General features: G+C 48.4%; 1 protein-coding gene across 14 annotated transcripts in view; it reads left to right on the top strand.

The window, feature by feature from the left end:
- SORBS1 (sorbin and SH3 domain containing 1) overlaps positions 1 to 21,916 on the top strand; it is a 239,256-nt gene that overhangs the window by 130,777 nt on the left and 86,563 nt on the right. For 10 of the 14 annotated variants that reach the window (XM_029245035.1, XM_029245040.1, XM_029245037.1 and 7 more), the window contains 4 exons: positions 786 to 914; positions 10,218 to 10,330; positions 16,371 to 16,733; positions 20,627 to 20,771. In XM_029245035.1, the coding sequence (XP_029100868.1) occupies positions 786 to 914; positions 10,218 to 10,330; positions 16,371 to 16,733; positions 20,627 to 20,771 (750 nt within the window). The remainder of the gene's footprint in view (positions 1 to 785; positions 915 to 10,217; positions 10,331 to 16,370; positions 16,734 to 20,626; positions 20,772 to 21,916) is intronic. The other 4 variants (XM_029245045.1, XM_029245044.1, XM_029245043.1 and 1 more) reach the window with 1 other exon arrangement.

Here is a 21,916-nt window from a genome sequence, read left to right as displayed (position 1 = left end):
CTAGGCCGTTGTGAAGTGTAGGAGAGTTCTCCATGCGCTCCTGAAAGGTACCCTCGGTCTGTTACTAGGCCGTTGTGAAGTGTAGGAGAGGTCGGGGCCCAGGGAAGGCTCAGCTGGAAGTTCAGCGGACACTGTTCCTTGAAGGATTTAGCATTTCTAGTCGTTTTCTTTGGTGTGAATGTTCTCCATTAAGTTTAGAATGTGAGGCTCTGGCCCTTGATCTTTCTCCCCAGGCAGCATATCCTGTCTCACCCCTGCAGGGGGCTTGGCTTGCTGATACAAGGAGATTGTCTTTTGCTTTTCCGTTGGGGGGCTGCACGGAGCAGTGATTCTCTACAGAACCACCACCTAATTCCCTGTGCTGTCGACTTGCTCTTTTTTAAGAAGGATGATGTGGGAGCTTGAGAAATCTTTCATAAATTCTTTCTTGAACTGAGCCTTACTAATTGGTCAGAAGCTGCTCACCAACCTAAACTTCATTTAATAAAAGGAATCAACCCGCTTTGATTTGGAAATGTTTACAGCTGACGTTGTAACGCATCCATTGACTCAGAACTCACTGTTGCCTCCATTTCCTCCTAACCTCATGATGGGTGGTAAACCTCTGAAAATGTGATTTGTCCCTCTTCACCATCCACAGGTTAATTTTCATTGACCGTCAGACTTTGCCTGTCTGTAACCAGGTTCATCTCATTCCCCAGCTGTACCAAGTTGCTGGCTGACTGTCGCTTTCATCCTCCAGGAGCCTGGGACTCAGTCTTTCCTCTTGGGTCTTTCCTTTTCAGACACGGATCCTACAAAAATCTGCACTGGGAAGGGAGCGGTGACTCTCCGGGCCTCGTCCTCCTACAGGGAGATCCCAAGCGGTAGCCCTGTGAGCCCTCGGGAAACCCCGCAAGAGGAAAGGAAACCAGGTGCGCTACCTCGGAGACCAGGGGAAGGGTGGGGCTCTGCCTACCAATTCTCCCAGGGGCCCCTGGCACAGTCCTCTCCGTCTCGTCTCTGTGGTGGGTGGTGATCACTGCCCTAAACTGACAGGTACCCACTTGCTTCAGGCAAAGGCACGGCGGCGACCACTTTACTCTAGCTTTCGACGGAACGCGTGAGCAGTCTGAGGCTCTGCAGACTAGTTTAGGAGGATGGAGATGGCTTAGGGGCCTGGGGAGGGAGTGGTGGGATGGCCTCCAGGCTTGGCTTCTCTGAGCCATCCCCACTTCTAGGGGCTCAGCTGTGACCATCCAGGCGGGGCTGGGGCTGGGGAAGAAGCCAAGGGAGACTGAAAAGTGCAGGCGGCCGAATGGCCTCAGCTCCCGGAAAGCAGGGAGGCATCCCGAGGGAGCAGGATCAGGAGAGCGTGTCTAAGGCCAACGCAGAAGCCCCCGCCCCTCGGGAAACCCGGGCACCTGGAGCACGGTGCTGAGGTGGACACCTGGGACTTTGGGATCGGCACATGAGTTTCATGTCCTACTTCCACCACCTGTTGGCTGTACAGCCTGGGATGAGATGGCTGCTCTCCCTCAACCCTGGTGAGCCCACCTGTTGGATCAGGTTGATAACTGTACCTGCCTCGCCGCGTCATTGTGAGGATGAAGTATGTCAAGGGTTTTGCATTGAGGTTTTGCATTTTCAACGAGTTCCCAGGTCATGCTGATGCTCCTGGGCCAAGGACCACACTTGAGAGCTACTGCCATAGGGGATGGGAGTTTTCTCCCATCTTGAAGGAAGGAAATGGAGAGAAAATGAATTGGGGTGATGACCACTTCCTTGGGACCAGAGACACGCAAGCTCTTCTGGTACAGTCGGGAGTGATGTGTTGTGATAAGATGGAATTATACAGGATGGAGATGGTCAGTACCCAGCATCCTGGAAACTTGACTTTCTTTCTGTTCCCTGCCAGCTGTAACAGGTACCAAGGCAGATGCCCAAGGACGAGGCCAGGCTAGGGTTTGAGCACCAGCCCCGTTCTGGTAATGTCAGTCCCTGCGGAAAGCTTCTTTTTCCCTAGGCTCAGGGGAAGGCGTGAGTGGCCTCCAGCACTATTAGGTTGAAAGTAGCTGCTTGGCTCTGCTTTCCTGGACCCATACCTGCCTCTTTCCCTACTGTACTTTGCCACTCTGGTCTCCAGGAGAGGTGGGGCCACTGGGAAGATCCATCTCCCAAGCTGGAGGACCTCTGGGAAAGAGAGAAACCTAAGGGATAATTTAAAGAGAAGGACCATACCTACAGCCCCGGCCCCACAAAATGACCTCACAACCTCCTGGCCCTTCCTCTGGTGGTGAATGGGAATGGTGAATGGCAGGAGAGGGAGCCTTGAGCTCCCCCTGGTGGTCACAATGTGGCACTAACACAGAGCCCCGATGTTATTCTTTACCTTGCTGTCTGTAGGTTTGCACTCCAGTGCAGTGATTTGAGCACTTAAGGAAGCTCTCTCTAGTCCCCAGATAACTCTATATCTTACAGATTTATAACAGATAATTTGGATTAAAAAAAGATCTTGTTTTAAATTGAAAATACTCTGAAGGATTGGGGGATGGCTATCAGTCATTCACACCTTACAGTAAATTAATCTTTGTGGATTATTTTTCTCCAGATAAATAGAGGTCATTGAATCCAAATCAGCAGACATTCATTCTGCATTCTATAGGGGCCAGGCATCACTGGGAGTCACGAGGAATTGTGGCGAGAAGGGAAGAAAAGGGAGAGAAATTTGGGGGCATCATGTGAGCACAAGAGTTCCAACCAGAGAGTCAGGTGTGGAGCCCCAGTCCACTGTCATGCTTTCTGACCACACGTATGTCACCCTCTGAAGCACGTATGAAGTATGAGGGACTTGGGAAAGATGGTTTTCAAGCCTTTCTAGTTCCAGAATGCTCTGTGAACTTGGGAAGTTTGGGAATTAACCTGGCACAAACAGAAGCCTATTCACTGGGGACACATTCAGGATTGTACACTAGGCCAGTCTGGGTGGAAAGGAACAAGCTGGGGTTGAGTAGGGGTGGGGGGAAATTACACTGATTAGCTGAACAGCAGGCTGGAATGAGTTAACACTGGAGGTGAGGATAAAAGAGGATGCACCTCCAGAGGTGGGACACTCAGGACCAGAGATCTTGTTCTCTTACCCTCCTGGCCATTGGCCAGCATCCTGCTGGCCCTTGACTCTGGCTGGGTCCGTGTGGCTCCCCAGCCCTCCTCATCCCTGCCTACTCCCTCCATCTGAACCTCTGGATGACAACTTGCTGGCCCCCACCAAGCCTCTGAGACTTGACCAGCCTCATGGAAACAGTTTTCGGCAGCATTTGACGGCAGCTGTGCTAGCCTGGACTGGGAGCCCAAGTGTGAGGCAGGGAGCCTTGCTTGGCTCTTGCCAAGGACTGGGCGTGCTTCCCTTTCCCAGCGTCTTCACAGATAGTGGGTGTCAGATAGCGTCCAGGTCTCTCCCCTGCCACCAGGGCCAGCATCTGTGCCCCGGCTGCTCTGGCTGTCTCCTCTCTGCATTGCTCCCTGGCTTTACCACATTCCTCCATCCCTGTAGATCTCCAAGTTGCTGATCATCTGCCTGAACTGGAAGCTTCGGTCTCACGTTACTGCCCAGCACCTGTGGCCTGATTTCTTTCACCATATGGCCCCTTGACACCCGCATTTCAGAGGTGGCCCCTATTTCCAGTCCTTGCTCCAGCTCCCTTACCCTGTGAGAGGTGGTCTCGCTCTCAAGTCACACAGTCCTCTCTCAAGGCTCAGCTCTACCACTTACTGTCTTGGTAATATGGGCACATTAACCTTGGAGAGCTTCACTTTCCCCATCTTTAAACTGGAGATGACCTTAATAGAGTTGCTGGGATGCAGTGAACTCTTCCATCTCAAGATATAGCACAGAGCCAGGCATGTACAAGGTGCTCTTGAATGGAAACGATTCTAGTTTCTGCGGATCAGGAGGCCACTTAAAGACTTGCAGTAATTTCTCGTAGAGGCTGTGAGGGTCTAGGCCCAGCGTGGTGGTGGTGGGAATGACGAGCAGGGGCCAAGCGAGAAGTGTATTTGGAGAGTGGAATGGCAGGGCTTGGCACAGTGTTTAAGGAGTGCGGAGAGGTAGGGCTCCATGCTGAGCAGAAGGCGCCTTCCCTGCTTGACTAGGAGAATAGATGTGGCACTCATGGAGATGCTGGATTTATGAGGGGAGTTGGAAGGAATGTTGGATTCCATTTCTTGACGTGCTGAGTTTCTTGGCAAGAGAAGGACTTCTAGGAGAAATTTTCTAATAGGCATTTGGAAATTTGGAATCCAGGGTGTGGATTTGGGAGCCATTGGCATCCAAGTGAACATGGGGAGGGTGGAGATGCTCTCTGAGGTGGAGTGACAGACGGAGCCCTCAGAGTTGCCCAGTTTAAACCCAACCTCCAGGCTCCTGCCCTCAGTGGTAGCTTGACTCTGGATCCCTGACCACCCTCCTAATCTCTGAATGTAGACCTAGGTTTTGGGATCTGAACCATCTGGAAAGAGCTACAGTAATCTTAATGCTGATTCCCGGCCTCCAAGAGAGGCCTCTTATTCCTGCTTCCTGGTATAATAGCTTGGCCAGGTTTGGGTAATGGCCCTGTTGGTTCAGGTGTGACTCCAGCTGTGTCCCAGGTCACGGTGATCTTAAGAGGAGACAGGGAGCCTGAACTGGTGGTGGGTGCGGTACGAAGCTTCCTTCTGGTATGGCATGGAGACCATCAATCCCTGTGTTCTGACTCAAAAGCCAAAGTTCAGTTCGACATTTACAGCTTATTCTGTGCCAGTTGGCTCCCATCCTTCCTGTCTGATTCTTGACTGCAAAGTTAGCTATGGATGTAAAGATTCTTGGACCTGCAGTCAACTCATTTCCTCACATTTGCTCTCGAGAAATGACAGTAGCAAAAAGATAAGAAAATTGACATTAAAATAGTTAGACATTCCCTACCCCCATTAACTAAGGGTCTTTTTCGAGAGCTCATGTATGAGAAAAGGGGGCCAAATGAGAAGTAGCTGGAAGCAAAAGTCCCCACAAGAGAAGACTCTCACTGTGACACCAACTGCAAGGTCAGGGGATTCCCACAACCACTCTCAGGTTTGATAATTTGGTAGCAGGACTCAAAGAAGCCATTGAAAGCTGTTATACCCACAGTTCTGGTTTATTACAGGGAGAGGACACAGATTAAAATCAGCTAAAAGAAGGAAGCATGGAGTTGGTGTGGTCCCTCTCCTGTGGAGTCAGGACATGTTAGTTCCCAGCACTGCGTGTGAGAACATGCTCAGAGCAGTGCCAACCATGAAGGTCATACAAGCTGTGGTGTCCATAGTTTTCATTGGGGCTCTATTACATGGGTGTTATCCACTGCCCAAGTGGTTCGTCTCACTCTCCAGTCTGTTAGGAGGTTGAGCTCAAAGGCCCCCAACCTAAGTCACGTTATTGGTTTAGCACAAAGACAGTCCTATCAGGATGACATTCCAAGGGCTTAGAGATTAACTCCTGGAAGCCAGAGGGCAAAGGCCAGACCTCCTTTTGGGGAAGAGTAAATTCTTTACCACACAGCATGAATAAAAGTTAAACAAGGTATGGAACGCTCTTAGACCCACTTTTAACACCTTTCCTCTAACTCGTGGATTCTCTACCAGGAAACACAGATCTAACTCAATGAAAAGTGTCCTGAGATCCCAAGAAGTGATCAGCAAAACAAGCTTACAACAGACCAAAATGAAATTAGCACAGAGTGAGATAAAGGAAAATAAGTAAGCTGTGGCCACAGGCCAGAAAAGATTGTATATAAAGAATAGATGGGGCTTCCCTAGTGACACAGTGGTTGAGAGTCCGCCTGCCGATGCAGGGGACACGGGTTCGTGCCCCGGTCCGGGAAGATCCCACATGCCGCGGAGCGGCTGGGCCCGTGAGCCATGGCCGCTGAGCCTGCGCGTCCGGAGCCTGTGCTCCACAACGGGAGAGGCCACAACAGTGAGAGGCCCACGTACCACAAAAAAAAAAAAAAAAAAGAAAAGAATAGATGGAGAAAAAGATAAGGCAAAATAAATTAAACTTCTCATGGAAAGGTTTGGTCTCCTCAGGGCTGCAAAACCTCCTGAGGGACCCAGCTTTCCAAGGCCCTCCTCCATCACGGGAGCTCTGAGCTAACATTTATTGAGAGAAGCATTTTGGCAGTCTCCCTAACCAAGAGTTAATAATTGATGATCATGTACATAAAATTTCACCTGCCACCCTCAGACACAAATGGCCCTGGGCTGCTACCAACCTTAAAGGTTCAGAAGAGTAGGTAGCAGATGAAGGAGGATGAAATGTCAGAAATGCAGCTCTTTTAAATAAGAAAGGAATGTTCTGAGGAGTCCTGGGAACTGCCTTTTTGGGGACAGGGTAAGGGGAACAGTTTTAAATACTTGGAATGAGAAGAAAAAGTGGGTTGATTCCCGAGGATATTATGTTCTTAAGGCTATTTATCAAATGGCAGAGTCAACTGCTCTAATTGCTGTGTCTGGGAAATTTTTTTCCCCTTATGCTTTGGATCCCGATCTTACTAAGCACATACCTTATGCCACATACTTCCACTTAGTCCTTATGACGAGAGAGAAAATTTCTCATTTCACAGATGAGGCTATGTCCCTTGCTGCAGGATATGCAGTGAGCAAAACAGGATTCAAACTAGGCTGTCTGATTCCACAATGACAGTCCCTTTATGATACCTAAGGGTTTGGGAGGAACAGACTCACCTCAGCTTTCCACGACACATCTGTGTGCCAACATCACCTGAATAGAACCAACCCAGCCAAAGAGCAGACAAAATAACATGCTTCCACATCCATGTACAAAGTTCACATCCTTTATTGATAGCCCCTCATCAGAACCTGTTGACATAGAGAACAAACGTATGGACACCAAGGTGGGGGAAGCGGGGCCGGGGGGGGGGTGGTGGGATGAACTGGGAGATTGGGATTGACATATATACACTAATATGTATAAAATAGATAACTAATTAGAACCTGCTGTATACAAAAAAAATTTTTTAAGAGAACCTATTGACATTTAGTGTGGGTGTGTAAATCAAATAAATTTGATAGAATGACTTGACAAAGCCGGACTAGAAATAACCTAGGAAGGAAGATGAGATAGTAAAAGTGATAGATACAGGGGAGGAAGGAGAAACATTTTCATAGTGTGTCACCTGGTACCTGAAGGCCTGCGGGTTGCAAGGAAATCTCGGGGCCAGGATCTGCATGGATGCACTAGTGAGTGTGAAAATGGTCACTTTTCCTGCTATATAGCACAAGGAAGTCTTCTCAATACTCTGTAATGAGGTATATGGGAAAAGAACCTGGAAAAGAGTGGAAATAAGTATATGTATAACTGGTTCACTTGGCTCTACAGCAGAAACTAACAACATTGTGAATCAACTCCAATAAAAATTTTTTCAAAACGGTCACTTTTAGGACACGTCACGTACCTGACCTCAGCAACCCTGTGCGGTGTATGTGGGGTAAGGATTATATTTTATAGATGGAAACAGTGAAATTTAGGGCGATTAACAGCTTGTCCTTGATTGCACGAGCTGGTACATCGCAGTAATGTGAGTAAAAATCAAGTCCTGTAAATTTCCCAGCCATGTGGTTGGGACAAGAAGACAGATATCTAGGAATTGTCCCTAAGGGAGTGGCAGAAATGTGACAGCCAACCTGCTAAAAGAATGTACAACTGAAACAGGTTATAAAAACCTCGTTTTAGAGGAGGACGGAGTTTGCCAAAATGGATATGGTTTCCCAGAGTAAGGATGTTTTTGAATGTACATTAGTATGTCAGTGATTCTCAAAGTGAGCTTTGGGTTATGGACCAGCAGCCTTACTATAACCTGGAGACATGTTAGAAATACAAATTCTCAAGCCTCACTTCTCCTCTGAGTCAAAAACTCTGGGGATGGGGCCCTGCGATCTGTGTTTTAACAAGCACTCCTGGTGACTCCGATGCAGATAGACTGCTGTACATGGATGCAAATCACTTGAAACCTTTTCCCCTGCCTGGCCTTTTGCTCTGACACCCTTTGGCTTCCGCCATCTCCCTGGAATGTAGGCTCTGCTTTGTGGCAGATGGCAGGGTTGGTGGCCGTGGGTGGTAGACAGAGTGCTGCACTTGATTCTGGAGACCTGGGCTGACTGCTTTATCACTTCCTGGCTGTGTGACTTTGGGCCAGTCAATTGGCCTCTCTGTTTTTTCATCCATGAAGCAGAGTGATTACCTACCTCACAGACTTGTGTACACTGAATTAAATACTGAATATATGCAAAAGTGGCCAACAGCGTCTGGCACTTAGAAAGACGTTCGATCCGGAAAGCCCATCTCTGATCCCTGAGGAAGCCACATTGAAATGGAGCCTTGGGCTGTGAGAGCTGCAGTGCTTTATTCCCCTCTTTATATAGGGTGAGATAAGGAGGCAACCAGAGAGGAGGAGGAAATTAAGGGACTGGCTCCATGAGGGGTTGGCAAACTGTGGCGCTTGGGCCTAATCTGGCCTATGCTTATTTTTGTACATCCCTTTAACAAGGGATGGTGTGTGTGTGTGTGTGTAATATTTTTTGGCTTGCCTTTAATTAGACTTAGCTCTTATGCTTTTAAAAGTGGAATCAATCAGAAGGTAAGGGTGTAGGGGAATAATTTTCCAATACTTTTCTTGTAAACTCAAATTCTTCTTTGGAATAAAGCAGGCTTTGGTTTACTGTTCACAAGGTTACTTCTGAGTTGCAAAAGAAATTTCCCTCTTCAATCTGGGCTGCCACAATTGGACAGAAAGCATGAGGACGCTTTTTTCTTGCATCTGGGTTTTTATATTTTAAGGGTTGAAAGAAAAAGAATGTGCTGTGTGAAAATTACATGAAATTCAAACTCCAGTTTCCACAAATAAAGGTTTATTGGAACACAGCCACCCTCGTTCACTTGATATTGTTTGCGGCTGCTTTTGTGCTACAACAGCAGAGTTGAATAGTTCTGACTGAGCCCATATGGCCGTCAAAGCCTAAAGTATTTTGCTAACTGGCCCTTTACAGAAAAGGTTTGCTAGCCCCTGGGCTACATGGAAGACAGAGCATAGAGACAAGAGATGATGCAGAAGATGGTGGTAAATAACAAACGTTGCTGAGCTCTGCCAGGCACTGTCCTAAACATCTCTCATGCATTATATCTTTTAATTCTTAAAACAACACGTATGAAGCAGGCATATCGTTACCCCCATTTTTCATATGGGAAAACTGAGGCTTATAACTTGCCCAGGGCCACAGAGCCCATAGGTGGAGGAGCCAGGATTTGAATTGAGGTCCAGCTGCCTTCCCAGCCAAGCTTGTGACCACTGCGCCGTCCTGCCTCGCGGTGCTGGTCAGGCTAGGAGAGGTTTAGGGTCTCTGAGCTGCTCCAGGCAATAGATGGAGGGCAGGGTGGTAGCTGGCTGAAGGGGGACAAGGGTGCCTTGTAGTATGATGAAAACTCAGGGTGATTAGATTTTGAAATCTTTATGTAGCTCGTTTAATGGAAAGAAGAAAGGCAGGCAGGGAGGAAAAAAAGCCCTTATCACAGCAGATACCTTGGGGCTTAAATCATGTTCTCCCCTTTGCGCAGCACCAACAGCCATGGAAAAAGTGCTTGTCGGTGTCTCCCTCTCCGGGTCTGTTAATTAGCCCAGGCTGCTGGTGAGGAGAGGTCATTCTGGGCCCACGTCAGGCTTATAAAAGGGGAATGCAAGTTAGTGAGTCAGGACTGGACAGGAGAGTTCTGTGGCCTTTTTGTCTGTAAAATAAGAATGTCAAGAACAATTGTTTCTTCATTACTGTGAATGTGAGCCTTGTGTTTTCAAAGGTCAGCGCCTGTGAGCACATCATGGTTTAGAGTGGGTTCCTATGGTAATTAGACCATCGTGACTGAGGGCATTTTGTGTCAGGCAACGGAGTGCTGGAGTTTCGTCTTTCTGTGCAGTACGTGCTTGTTTCCTGCAAACGTAACCATTTCTGTTTCCCCCCCCTCTTGTTTTCATCCTTTGTGCGCCACACGTAGTTCTGGAGCCAGAGAATTCCTCAGCAGGTATGGTTTCTCTTGCATCCTTTCTGTCCCTGCCTTCCACCAGGAACCCTTCAATTAGAGGGGAACCCTTCAATTAAGAGGGGAACCAGGGAGTGTTCCTGTGAGTGAGGGCTTTCTTCTTTTTTTCATCTCTCAGATGAGTGGAGGCTTCCTTCCAATGCTGATGCCAATGGAAACGCCCAGCCCTCTCCACTCGTTGCCAAGGGCTACCGAAGTGTGCATCCCAACCTTCCTTCCGACAAGCCTCAGGTAGGTGGGCGCCCAAGGGCAGGGTGGGGACTGTTCTTGAGTCGTTTAGCTTGCACTTGTGACTTCCTGCTCGCCCAGCTGGATGATGGAATGGCTTCTGAGTCCCACTTTTGGCCAACTCTGAAAAAGCCTCGGGAGGACCAGAGTTAGGGAGAAGTTGGGGTCAAGGGAAGCAGATGTATGGGATGAGGCTGGTCTGTACCAGGGTATCAGAAGCATAAGCCCAATATTCCATAGGTTTGAAACGTGTGTGGAAATGTTCTGAAAGAGGGAATGCCAGGTGGGAAAAAGGTCTGAGCCTGTTTTATGAAAACTCTTTAGAGCATAATATTCAGAAGGCGACTGCACTCTTGTGTTTATTTCATTAATTTGCTCGTGTTGAGGCTGTAAGAGTTTCAGCAGCTCCGTCCTTACAGATTAAGATCAGGGAGCTGTGGCCAGCGCGGAATCCAGCAGCCTAGAAGCAGGCAGAAGTCAGAATGGCAGTACAGCGGGCTTTACACTGCCTAGCGCTACCCTACGAAAGAAAGTGTACCCCACGTTGTACAACTTGCAGTAGGAATAATTCTGCTTAAGTTTTTCCCCTAAGTTGTTTTCCTCATCTTTCTTTCTTCCCCTTCCTGTTGATACTTTGTCTTTTTTTTTTTTTTTTTTTTTTGGCTGCACTCTGCAACTTATGGGATTTTAGTTCCCCAACTAGGGATCAAACTCAGGCCCTCAGCAGTGAGAGTGAGGGTCCTACCCACTGGACTGCCAGGGACTTCCCTACTTTGCCATCTTGACGAAAGTAATAGACCCTGTTTTAATTCAGGCAATCTGTGAAGAGTGTTTTTATAGAGCGGAGTAATATCCATGGAACAGAGCAATCCTTTCTTTTAAAAAGAGCTGCACTGCTCAAAAACGGCAGAAATGTGTTCCCCCACGCAGTCCACCTCCCTGCGCCCGCCTGCCTTCTGTGCACATGCTCCTACAACCCACAAGGAGCCCAGGAAATCCACGTGCCTTCCTTGTTCCCACCCCCCCTTCTCCGATAATCCTCTGGGTTCTGCTCGTGAGGACATAAAATTGCGCTCATCCCTGGAATGAAACCAAGTCCAAGATGATGCCTTCCTTCCCCTTTGCAGACCCTTGTCTCCCAGGCTTAGAGGAGGTTGCTGAATCGTGTGCCAAGGCAGCACTACTCAGCCTCCCCGCCCCTACCATGGCCTGTCTCCTGTAGCTACTGCCACGTGCATGCAGGGCCGCTGGTCAGGGCCAGGAGCTGTGAATGGGCCTGGCCTCCTGAAGTCCTCATTAGACTCGGGATGTGGGAGGTCTGTTGTCTGGTAAATGACTGGCCATAGTTTCCCTGTTTCTAAGACCTTTCCCAGCATCTAAGTCTGCTGCTGGTGGCAGGCACACTTCCTTCTTGGCATTCTCGAGGTTGGATACAGTTGGCTCTATATCCAGGGTAGGAAATAGTTCTGATTAATTCAAGGCAAGTGTAGAAGCACATCCTCTTCCACTATCAGGGACTTAGCCCAAAGGGTAGCTCACTAATTCCTTTTGGCTTCTTAAATAGCTCTTCTACAGAGAGAATTTTAACAGCGTGTGAAGTAAATAAAAATCCCCTTTAAATATATGTACTTACAGCAACTTTACTGAGCATTTGTTGTGTTTGGATCACTGTGTAAACATTGCCCTCAAGCAGTGTGTAAGGGTGAGCCTCACAACAAGGATAATTGTCCTGTGATGTGGGCTACGAATAATGCATGCATTTTCTCATCGGTCACTATCCCGGAATGTTCTTTTTATCTGGGTGTCTGAGAAGATACCTGGCATATTGCCGATGTAGAGGTGTTATTCTATATATCCAGTGTAAAATTGGCCACCCAACTTTCAAGAGGCTTGAGGTCATAGATTCATTTTCTGAAAGCAAAAATGACTTCTTGTCTCTGTAGCTATTGCCAGAGCTGTAAGTATACGCTGGCTTAGACAAAGCCAAGGTGGGCTGGGCTGCTCTCTCCTCTGGCTTGGTTTCAGATGAAGACAGCTCTCAGACACCTGCAGGCCTAGCATCCCCTCCTAAGGATTGAGTTGGAGTCCGAGGACACACGGGCCAGAGGGGAATCCTATCTCCTGATGCTCCCACGTCTGCCTTTCCTCCTGCTGCCCTGCTCTCCTCACCCGCAGCGACGCGGAATCAGGGCTTTCCCCTCTCTGACAGCAGCATCTTGGGGATCCCCAGTGGAGGCAGGGATTGATAGTTTCTGGAACTGTACATACTAGGAACATGTCAGATTCTTCAAGCAGCCCCATTTTTGTCACCACCCCATCTTCTAAAAAGATAAATGGGATTTCATTAGTGGCCAGCTGGGGAGGAATGCCAACTGCCTATATGGTTCCCACAATGTTTACAATAAAACAGAAAGTAGTTCCTTACGTGTAAAGTGACTGTGCCTATCCCCCTCCTTCTCTAGAGCTCAAAGGAGCCCCAGGACAGGAAGGCCTTGGCTCTTAGTGCGTTGTCAACACTCTGGGGAAGCGTCCTCTCTACAGGGTCAGAGCCCTGGGAAGGCTCAGGCCTGTTATAATGCAGCCCTGGCACCTTATATGGCCACAGCCAAATTAAGTTAAAAAGTCATTGAAAACGATTTCTATCTTTGGGCAAGAAGATATCACATGTGGGACACTTGAGCTCGAAGTAAAAGTAAATTTGAGCCTAACTCAAAATTGCCTTTTACTTACCTCCCTGGCAACCATCGTCAACTTACCCGCAGTCCCTTTGGTGCGTGCTTGGTCAAGTGTTTTGTTTCTGGAGAGCATCGTTTTAGTCTGTGAGTACACCCCAACCTCCAGCCTAAGTTCACTGAAACCGAGAGTACATCTGGATGCTTTTGCTCCTACTAATGACTGAAGATACATTTTGTATTTTTGGCTGGTACACATGGCCACATTCCACTGGCAGTGTCCTGGGCACACTGTGGAAAGGATAGGCATCAAGTTAACCTAGCTTGCTGAGGGATGGGTTGTTTACTGTCTCTGGGTTAATATTCTAGTCCAGACTCATACTTTATTCTCACTTATTTACCCTCACTAGCATCCCTTCCCCCTTGCTGCCTGCACTCCACAAAAAATAAAAATAAAATACAAATGGGCCCACACCCTTGCACCCTCCCAGTTTGGGGTCACAATCCATTTGCCATTTATCAACCAAACTCTAATATACTTTACCTGTGCAATTTAGCGGAAGGTTCTCATTTTCTTCTCATACTGGGCTATCTTTAAAGAGAGGGGCCAGTGAAGAAAATCTAGGTGTCTTAGGCTGCTATAAGAAAGTATCAAAGACAGGTGATTTAATCAACAGACATTTATTTCTCACAGCTCTGGAGGCTGGGAAGTCCAAGATCAAGGTGCCAGCCTGTTAGGTTCGTGGTTAGGGCTCTCTTCCTGTCATGTAGACAGCTGCCTTCTCACTGTGTCCTCACCTGGGGAAGGACAGGACTCTGGTCTCTCTTCCTCTTCTTATAAGGACCCCTATCCCATCATGGGGTCCCACCCTCATGACCTCATCTAACCCTAGTTACCACCCACAGGCCCCATCTCCAAATGCCACCACTTGGGGTTAGGGGTTCAACTTAAGAATCTGAGGGGTCACACATCCAGTCCATAACATTAGGAAAATATCTTACTTGATTCCAAGTTGAGCCACAGGTTGACAGGTGGCCGTCCTTGAAATGAGGATCATCTGGAGATTTACCCCATTTCCTGACCCTCTGCCTCGCTGAGACCCAGGGAGGAGTGAGGGGCTGTGTTGAGGGAAAGGGAATGAGGTGGGAACTACAGTTTTCTAGCTCTGAGCCTGGAACCAGAGCTTTGGGCTTAAACCATGAGCCTGAGGCTGATCACCCCCTTTTAGGATTGTCTGTGCCTGGTGGGCTGGGTGGGAATGAGGAATGGTCTGGAATTTGGTAAACAGGCACAGTCCAAGCCAGTCAGATGCTTCATTGCCTGGTCTCTGTGTTCTGGGTGCGTCAAAAATGGGAGACTGCATGCTTTTAACCTCATGCCTGTCTTCCTTCTAATAATTAGTTCCATCAAATTGTTTCCTCTGAGACAAGAGCACGTGCGGATTCTAAGTCCTTAGCTAGCATTCTCTTCTTGGTGAGTTTTAATTTGTTATGCTTATGGAACTGATGCTAAATCTTAGTGACTCAATTAAGACGGCTGCCTCCTGTGAACAACTAAGGATGATTCTTCCAGTTGTCCGTTTCCTGAGGGAAAAGAATGGAAGACACTCGAGTTGGAGGGAACTTAAACTTTTAAAGCTGAAGGTACAAAGAGGAAAATCTTTGAGGTTTGGAGAAAACTGGGGCCTCTGGGGCTTCTTCCGCTGGCGTTTAACCCTTGGGCACCCTTCTTGGGTCAGGAGGTCTCAGACGGTACAGGTCAACCCAGGACTCGTGTCAACCTGACTTAGCACCTGGGCTGAGCTCAGCCTCCCTCTGATGTAAAGGAGAGTCAGGCCTGCCTCTCCAGGTGAGTAGGATTCAGTCCTTGGCTTTACCGCAAGGAAAAATGTACAGGCCATGAGGAGTCTAAGCTGAGGATTTGCTTAAAAACGTGTACAGAGTTGTTTTTTCTTCAGGTCGTGTTGTGCTATTTCTAATGGTCATCCTTCTTTCCATTTCCCCTCCTCTTTCTTTCTTTTTATTGTCTTAAAAATACTACCAAAGGTCCTCTCTCCCCCGTGCCCTCCTCTCCCTCAAGAGGACTGCTTTGCATGGCAGCCCCCCGGCACCCGCAGTTCCTTCAAGGACTCCCTTTACCTGAGCTCACCAAAGCCATACGGCCCACCCGGCACCCCCAGCCAGCAGAGCCCCTCACGACCCCGGCCCGTCTCCGTCCCCCTGGCAGCCAGATCAGCGCCCGAAGGTGTGCTGTGTCCTGGGCCCTCACTTCCGGGTTCCACGCTCCCCAGTGCTTGGTCCCACCCCCAGCAGCGCTGTGCCGCTGCCAGGACAGTTTATAGAGAGAATGTGAGCTCTAACCCACGTCATGACGCAGTTGGGAATAAAAAGGTCAGCAGCTTATATGTACCTTGTTTATCCCGTAACATTCGCCCGGTGGCATCGGCAAACCTCTCTGGTGTTGCACGTGACCCAGACAAAGGCACTCCCTTGGAAGCTGCGGGCACTCGAGCACGGGCTCCCAGCATTGCCTCCTGCACAGCCGGCACGGGGAAGCCACCCTCTGCTCCTTCTCCTGGCCCTCCCAAGCTATTCTCTGCCGTCCGTAAGGATGCCGTTAGCCGTGGCGAGAGTCCCTCCCCGGGGACTCGGCCTTCATCAGCAGTGAGACCACCTGTGCTAGGCCCCCAGGTTACCTCTGATCCCGAAAACCGGAAGAGAAAAGAACCTTACCTTTTGCAGCCCTGTTATCCAGCCAAGGCAAGGAATTAGGAATGTTTGTGTGTCTCCTACACCGACTCTTTCGAAAACTCATGCGAGCAGCTTGTTTGTTTTCTGGGCCGCCCTACCTCGTTTTCCCCGTGAATGGTGCTGCAGCTTGAGGCTCAAACCCTTCTGTCTCAGCATCTCAGCACAGTCCTCCCTGTGTCTCCCCGCCTCTCTTTTCTGTAAATACGTAAGTATGCTGGAGCCTAGAATCCGTAGACTAATAATATGGTGAACTATTCTGTTACATGTGTTTTGTAACAAGGTGCCAAAGAGACTGTATTTACTCCCAAGCTTTCAGGCTCTGCAAGCAGTTTTGGGGTTAAACACAGCCTGCCTGCCTGTTCTGTTGTTCTCTTTTTCTCAGGTGTTAAAAGGACTCAAAAATAGATGGGTGGAAAGTAAACTTGGATGGGGTTCCCTCTGTGTCATAGTGTCAGGAGGCCAACTGGCTAGCACTGACTGTCTCGTGTACTCTGAGGAAAGGGCACTGATTAAATATTTCTCAGCGTACATCACTGCATGTCCGCTCTCAGCTGTTTAAATATGGAATTCCTTCTTCCCTGCCGTACCCCTTTACGTAATGACCCCCTTATTTCCTACAGGATGCCACTTCCTCCAGCCCAGCCCAGCCTGAGGTAATAGTTGTCCCTCTCTACCTGGTTAACACTGACAGAGGGCACGAAGGCACTGACAGACCTCCAGCATCTCTGGGGCCCCACGGCCCCCCGGTCCCGGCGGCCGTCCCTGCCGGCTCACCTCTGACCTTGCCGACTCTAGACGATTTCATTCCCCCTCATCTGCAGAGGCGGTCTCACCACAGCCAGCCAGCCAGCACTCCTGGCTCCCTCCCCCCCGTTAGCCAGACACCGCCATCCTTCTCACCACCGCCTCCGCTGGTCCCTCCGGTCCCCGAGGGCCTCCGCAGAATCTCGGAGCCTGGCCTCACGGGAGCTGTTTCGAGTACCGTAAGCTTGCTAGATCCCCTTCCTCACAGCCTTCCTGAATGTCTGCTCCCAGCAGTAAAGAGAAAAAAAAAAAAGAAAAGAAAGAAAGAAAAACCAAAAAACCCTTTCTCACTCAAGTACTAAGTTCTGAGAGAGATGTTGGCTGCCCTGTGCTTGTGTGATGACGGGACCCGTGTTTGCTTTCACTAGAGCATGCCTCCCCTGTGTGTTCCGTGGGCCCCTTGTGGCTGTCCAGCAACCTCTCTAGACCCTCTTCCTCTCTGTCCTGTTTGGAATGCACATCTCCCTGCAGTGCAGACCACCTCTGTGGCCTTCCTTTGGCTGGCTGTGCTCCTCGTAGGCCAGGCAGATGTAGTGCGGAGAGCGGAGGAAACCTGAGGAATTGTGTGGAAAAGCCATCAGTAGGCATGGTGCTAACTGTTTCTCTAACAGGGAGCAGGGAGGTTCTCGGGGAGGGAAAGATTCACTCGTGCTGATGTTGCAAGTAAGCAAACTCTTTTATATACAGCAATGGCAGAGAGTGGGTTTAAAAAAAAGTTTAACTGAGCAAATGGATATACAAGCCTGGTACAAGCATTAGCACTGTTTCCTCAAAAGGCAGAAAATTGCTGCGGCCCCTGCAGGGTGGCTGCCAGGGGCTTTGGAGGCAAAACAGTACCTGCCCCAGTGGTCATGGGAAGTTAGAGTGTCCCGACACTTCAGGTCCTGTCCTGCGAGGGACGAGGCCCCATCGTAATGGGAAAGCCCAGGTGCTTTAGAGGAAAGGCCAAGTCAAAGGGCTCAGTCTGTTCTCCCCTCAGGAGCCCTGGGAGCTGAGAGACTGCAAGAACCTCAGTGTGAGTCGTAAAATGGGGATGCACGGATCTGTCGGGGCTGTGGGTGCAGTGGAACTGCATACGCAGAAGTTTCTGATACAGGGCTTGGCACGCAGAGAGTGCCCAGTAACTGTTAGCATTGGGGCTGAGGGGTTGCCCTAGCAAATGGACCAGAGCTCCTCAAAAATAAGTGGCTGACTAAGTAGCAGTTCATCATTGAGTTCCTGCCACGTTCTAGTTTTCCTGCTAGATCCTGTGGGCACAGCTGTGAACAGGATTTATCTGAGTGGTGTATTGGTGCTCAAGTGTAGCGTACATGGGATCCTCTGAGGTTACACTCCTTGAGTTTCTTATTGAGTGGGTCTGGGGCGGGGCTGAGGACTGAGATTTGGTAACAGGCATCCTGGGGGATTCTGACGCTGAGGATCTGTGGACCACATTTTAAAATGTAGCAGCCTAGTGGGTCATGCAGTTGGCTGCTGGAATTAAACGTTCATTGACATCCCTCTGCGGAAAGAGGTATGCCTACAAAACTGGCTCCAGTGGCTCATTAAACTGAAGCCAGTCACACAGAAAGCAGGAAGGAAACTTGTTTTTTGACTTGTAAAAGAAATTACAGTGAGATATCAGGCACGCCAAAGCTGGGAAAGGCTACATCCCGGGCAGGGTCCTCTTCTCTGATCTCTAGATACAGCACATCACGGTCAGGTGAGGACCTGGCCAAATGTGGCCCAGGGGCTTTGGATATCCTAGCTTTGAGCTCGTCCACTCAGCCCTGTTGGAGGAAAGTGCCAGGTTGTTCGCTGATGCATTCTCCTCACCCCAGCTCAGTTTGTAGGTGCATTTAGAAGCCACTCTTGTTTTGGAGAGTACAGGCACAGAATGTTTCTCTGGAGCATCATGTAAAGCAAATCTTATTTTTAGTGCACTAGTATATCGTGAGTAGCTTTCTTGTGTACCCTACACTTTGTCATTTGCATAGATCTAGATTTTCATATTGAGTTTGTCACATGTGTGCCAGGACAGATGAGTTGGGACAGTGTCCTCAATTTCTCAAACCTGTTTGGTCAGCCTGGTACTGACTTCCCAGGAGGACTTCCTTTGGCCCGATAACTTCTGGTTTGGCCCTGGGTACAAACAGTAAGAGGTGAAAAAGGAAACTGGTTGGATTCCTGCAATGAGTGAGAATTGTCAAGAGGAACAGGAGCCCCTGTGGATGGTGGCCAAGCCACAAGTTGATATCTGCTCCATCTGCAGGGATTGGAGAGTAAGAGGGAAGAAAATTCATGTTAATTGATCCAGGTTCTTTTAGCCAATAGCTATTTTTGTGATGTTCCCGAGATAAGATTTACACCAGAGTAAAATTTGTGAGATGCTTGATGTTCACACGATCCATCCAGGCATTTATACTTTAAGGAGCTGTATGCCTGCTTTTTTGTGTGTTTCTTGGGGGCATTATGGCAGATTTATCTTTATTACATCACTTCGGAAGTCAATTAGGAAAAGTGTAATTGCTTTTCCACGATACCAAAGAAAAAATGGAGATGAGGCACTTTTTGAACAAGATCATATTGTGCCTCTCGAGTCTTAGGGAAAGGTTTTATTTACTAAACTGAGCTGCCACTCATAACTAACAGCTATGACATTAGGGCACTTTCAGAAGAGGTGAGCTGACCAAGCCAGTGTTTTTATTTTTTTTTATTTATTTTTGTTTGTTTTTGTTTTGCGGTATGCGGGCCTCTCACTATTGTGGCCTCTCCCGTTGCGGAGCACAGGCTCCGGACGCGCAGGCTCAGCGGCCATGGCTCACGGGCCCAGCCGCTCCGTGGCATGTGGGATCTTCCCGGACCGGGGCACGAACCCGTATCCCCTGCATCGGCAGGTGGACTCTCAACCACTGCGCCAGCAGGGAAGCCCCAAGCCAGTGTTTTTAAAGGAAGCTCCTACTGTGTGTCAGGAGCTGTCCTGGGTCCTGACACTCACATCCTCTCTTTTGGTGGGCACGTGTTCTCTTGCTACAGAGGTTGTTCAGAGACACCTTTGCTGGTAGACGACTCCTGTCAGTCATGTGGCATTTACTGAGCACGCGTGGTCTGCAGGGCCTTGTGCTAGGTGCAGGGGGAAGAGGAGGAAGGGAGGCATAGCCCTTGTCCTGCAGGTACTTACAGAGCAGTTGGTCTCTGGTGGCGCACACTGACTGCTTCGAGCTACACTTTTATCTAGAAGGTCTTGTTCTTCAAACCTTTTGGGAATGACATTGTGGCTTTGGGGTGTGTAAACTTCAGAATAGAAACTTGGCAAAATTTATAGGCATGATAGAGGAAACTGTCTATATATCTTTACTACATTTTGAGGTCCTATTTTCATGTGTTTAAAAAGACTGCTATTATTCCCATCATGCAGATTATAATGTTAGTAGTAATAATTTTATTGGTATTTCTGGCAGACACCTCAGGATTTCCAAGTCAGGATTTTCATAAGTCTTTACTTCAGAGATCTTTGTCAGTCAATATTAGAGTGAGAAAATGTCACAGTACGACAAGATAATGTCCAGATCTCAGAAGTGCGTGCTAGTAGGGTCGTTCGGTGGTGTAGGTAAGAGTAGCTTTCCAAGAGTTCCAGTGCTTAACTCTTCCCTGTTCTTACATCAATGGCTTCTCGTCCTCACAATGTCTCGTGTTGCTCTAAACAAGTACTAAACTTTCCTGATTTTCCCCAATTAAACCACCTTTTGTTCTCAGATTGCATTGGGGATTGCATGAGTTTTGCATGTTATGCTTCTTCGAATTTGCTTTTTCAGTAACCGGATTGAGCCACAGTTATGACCAGATGAAAATAATGAATGACGTTGCCGAGACCTCGAGTAACAGTCACCTTCCTTCTCTCCCTTTACTAATCCCAACAAAGAGAATGAACATTCCAGATTAAACTTATCTAACTGGAATTAATATGTCTCACTGGTTACATTTCTTTTTATAATTAAGGTCCTTGTAAAGCTTTAAATCTCTTCTTTTTAAAAAGCGGTACCTCTTGGTTTCACGTAGTTGCAGTGAGTGACAACGTTTGTTTTCTTTTCAGGACTCAAGTCCTCTACTAAATGAACTTCCTTCATCGCACGTTGGAACTGATTCCCAGACCTTTGCACCAGTTAGCAAGCCTTCATCTGCCTACCCCTCCACGACAATTGTCAATCCCACTATTGTGCTCTTGCAACATAATCGAGGTAAGGGATCTGCGAGGAGCACCCCGCCCCCAGCTGGCTGGAATCAGCCATAGCTGCACTGTGACATCTGGGGCAAGAATTCTGCCATTCCACAGCATCTTCTACAAATCCCATCCTTTCCCGAGGCCACCTGCCCCAGTTTACTCACTCCCACGACCCACAAAGTAGATCACAGCAGCAGACAGAGGCCCCTGTCTGGGCATGAGGTCAGGTGTCTGAATAAGTAAGTAGGTGACGTGTGTCCCACAGCCTGGGTATTCAGTTTTCTTCAGATGGGAGCTCCAAAAAGAAAGAAAAGACAGAAAGGAAAACATCTGCCCCTTAATTACCGTCATGAGAGTTCTCGTCAGGGCTCTGCTAGGAAAATCCAGGTGCAGTAATACCTCTTTTAATTACTGTCCTAAATCCTGTAGTTCTGTGACATGAATTTTCTAGAAAGTAAACTTTTGAGCACCAAAATTAAAAAAAAGAAAACCTACTGGATGGGAAATTTTCTAGAATAGAAAACATGTTTTTGTATCTCTAAAACAGAGGCTTTTGAACTTTTTCTTAGTGACTCATGGCCTTCGTTCTCTCTAGAAGTCACTGCACTGGGCTTTCCCTCAGTGGCGCCCTCTGGGGACTTGACGTTGGTGTGGCTTCTTGCCCCTTGCCCTATGTGGCCCCCGGTACGCGGGCCTCTCACTATTGTGGCCTCTCCCGTTGCGGAGCACAGGCTCCGGACGCGCAGGCTCAGCGGCCACGGCTGAGGGTTTTCATGTTTGTTTTCTAGAGTTTCTATGACTGCTGCTGGTTGGTTCTTCCCTTTCTCTGAAGGGGTGTTATAGGGGAAACGGAGTGCGTTGAGGTAGTAATGATATATGTTGACCCTTCTGCTTTAAAATCCCAGAAGATGATTCTAAGTCCCAAGTTTTCCTTTTTGAAATTCCATAGAGGAATAAACGTCCCCTTCACAAAAGTCCTTTGCGGTGTGAAATGTAAAGGCTTCAAGCAGTTTCCTAGTGTAGAAAGGGCTCTTGAGTCTGAATTTCAAAGCACGGTGGAGGTTTAATTGTTTTATTTAGAGCTCAGAGCTCGGTACCAAATCTTCCTTTTCTTGACTCCCTGCTCGCCTACTTCATACTTTTCCTCCCCTCCCCTCCCCT

Source organism: Monodon monoceros, unplaced genomic scaffold, assembly GCF_005190385.1.
Source record: "Monodon monoceros isolate NGI ecotype Baffin Bay Population unplaced genomic scaffold, NGI_Narwhal_1 Super_Scaffold_4, whole genome shotgun sequence".
NCBI classification, from domain to species: domain Eukaryota; kingdom Metazoa; phylum Chordata; class Mammalia; order Artiodactyla; family Monodontidae; genus Monodon; species Monodon monoceros.
This window is presented reverse-complemented; position numbering and strand designations above follow the sequence as displayed.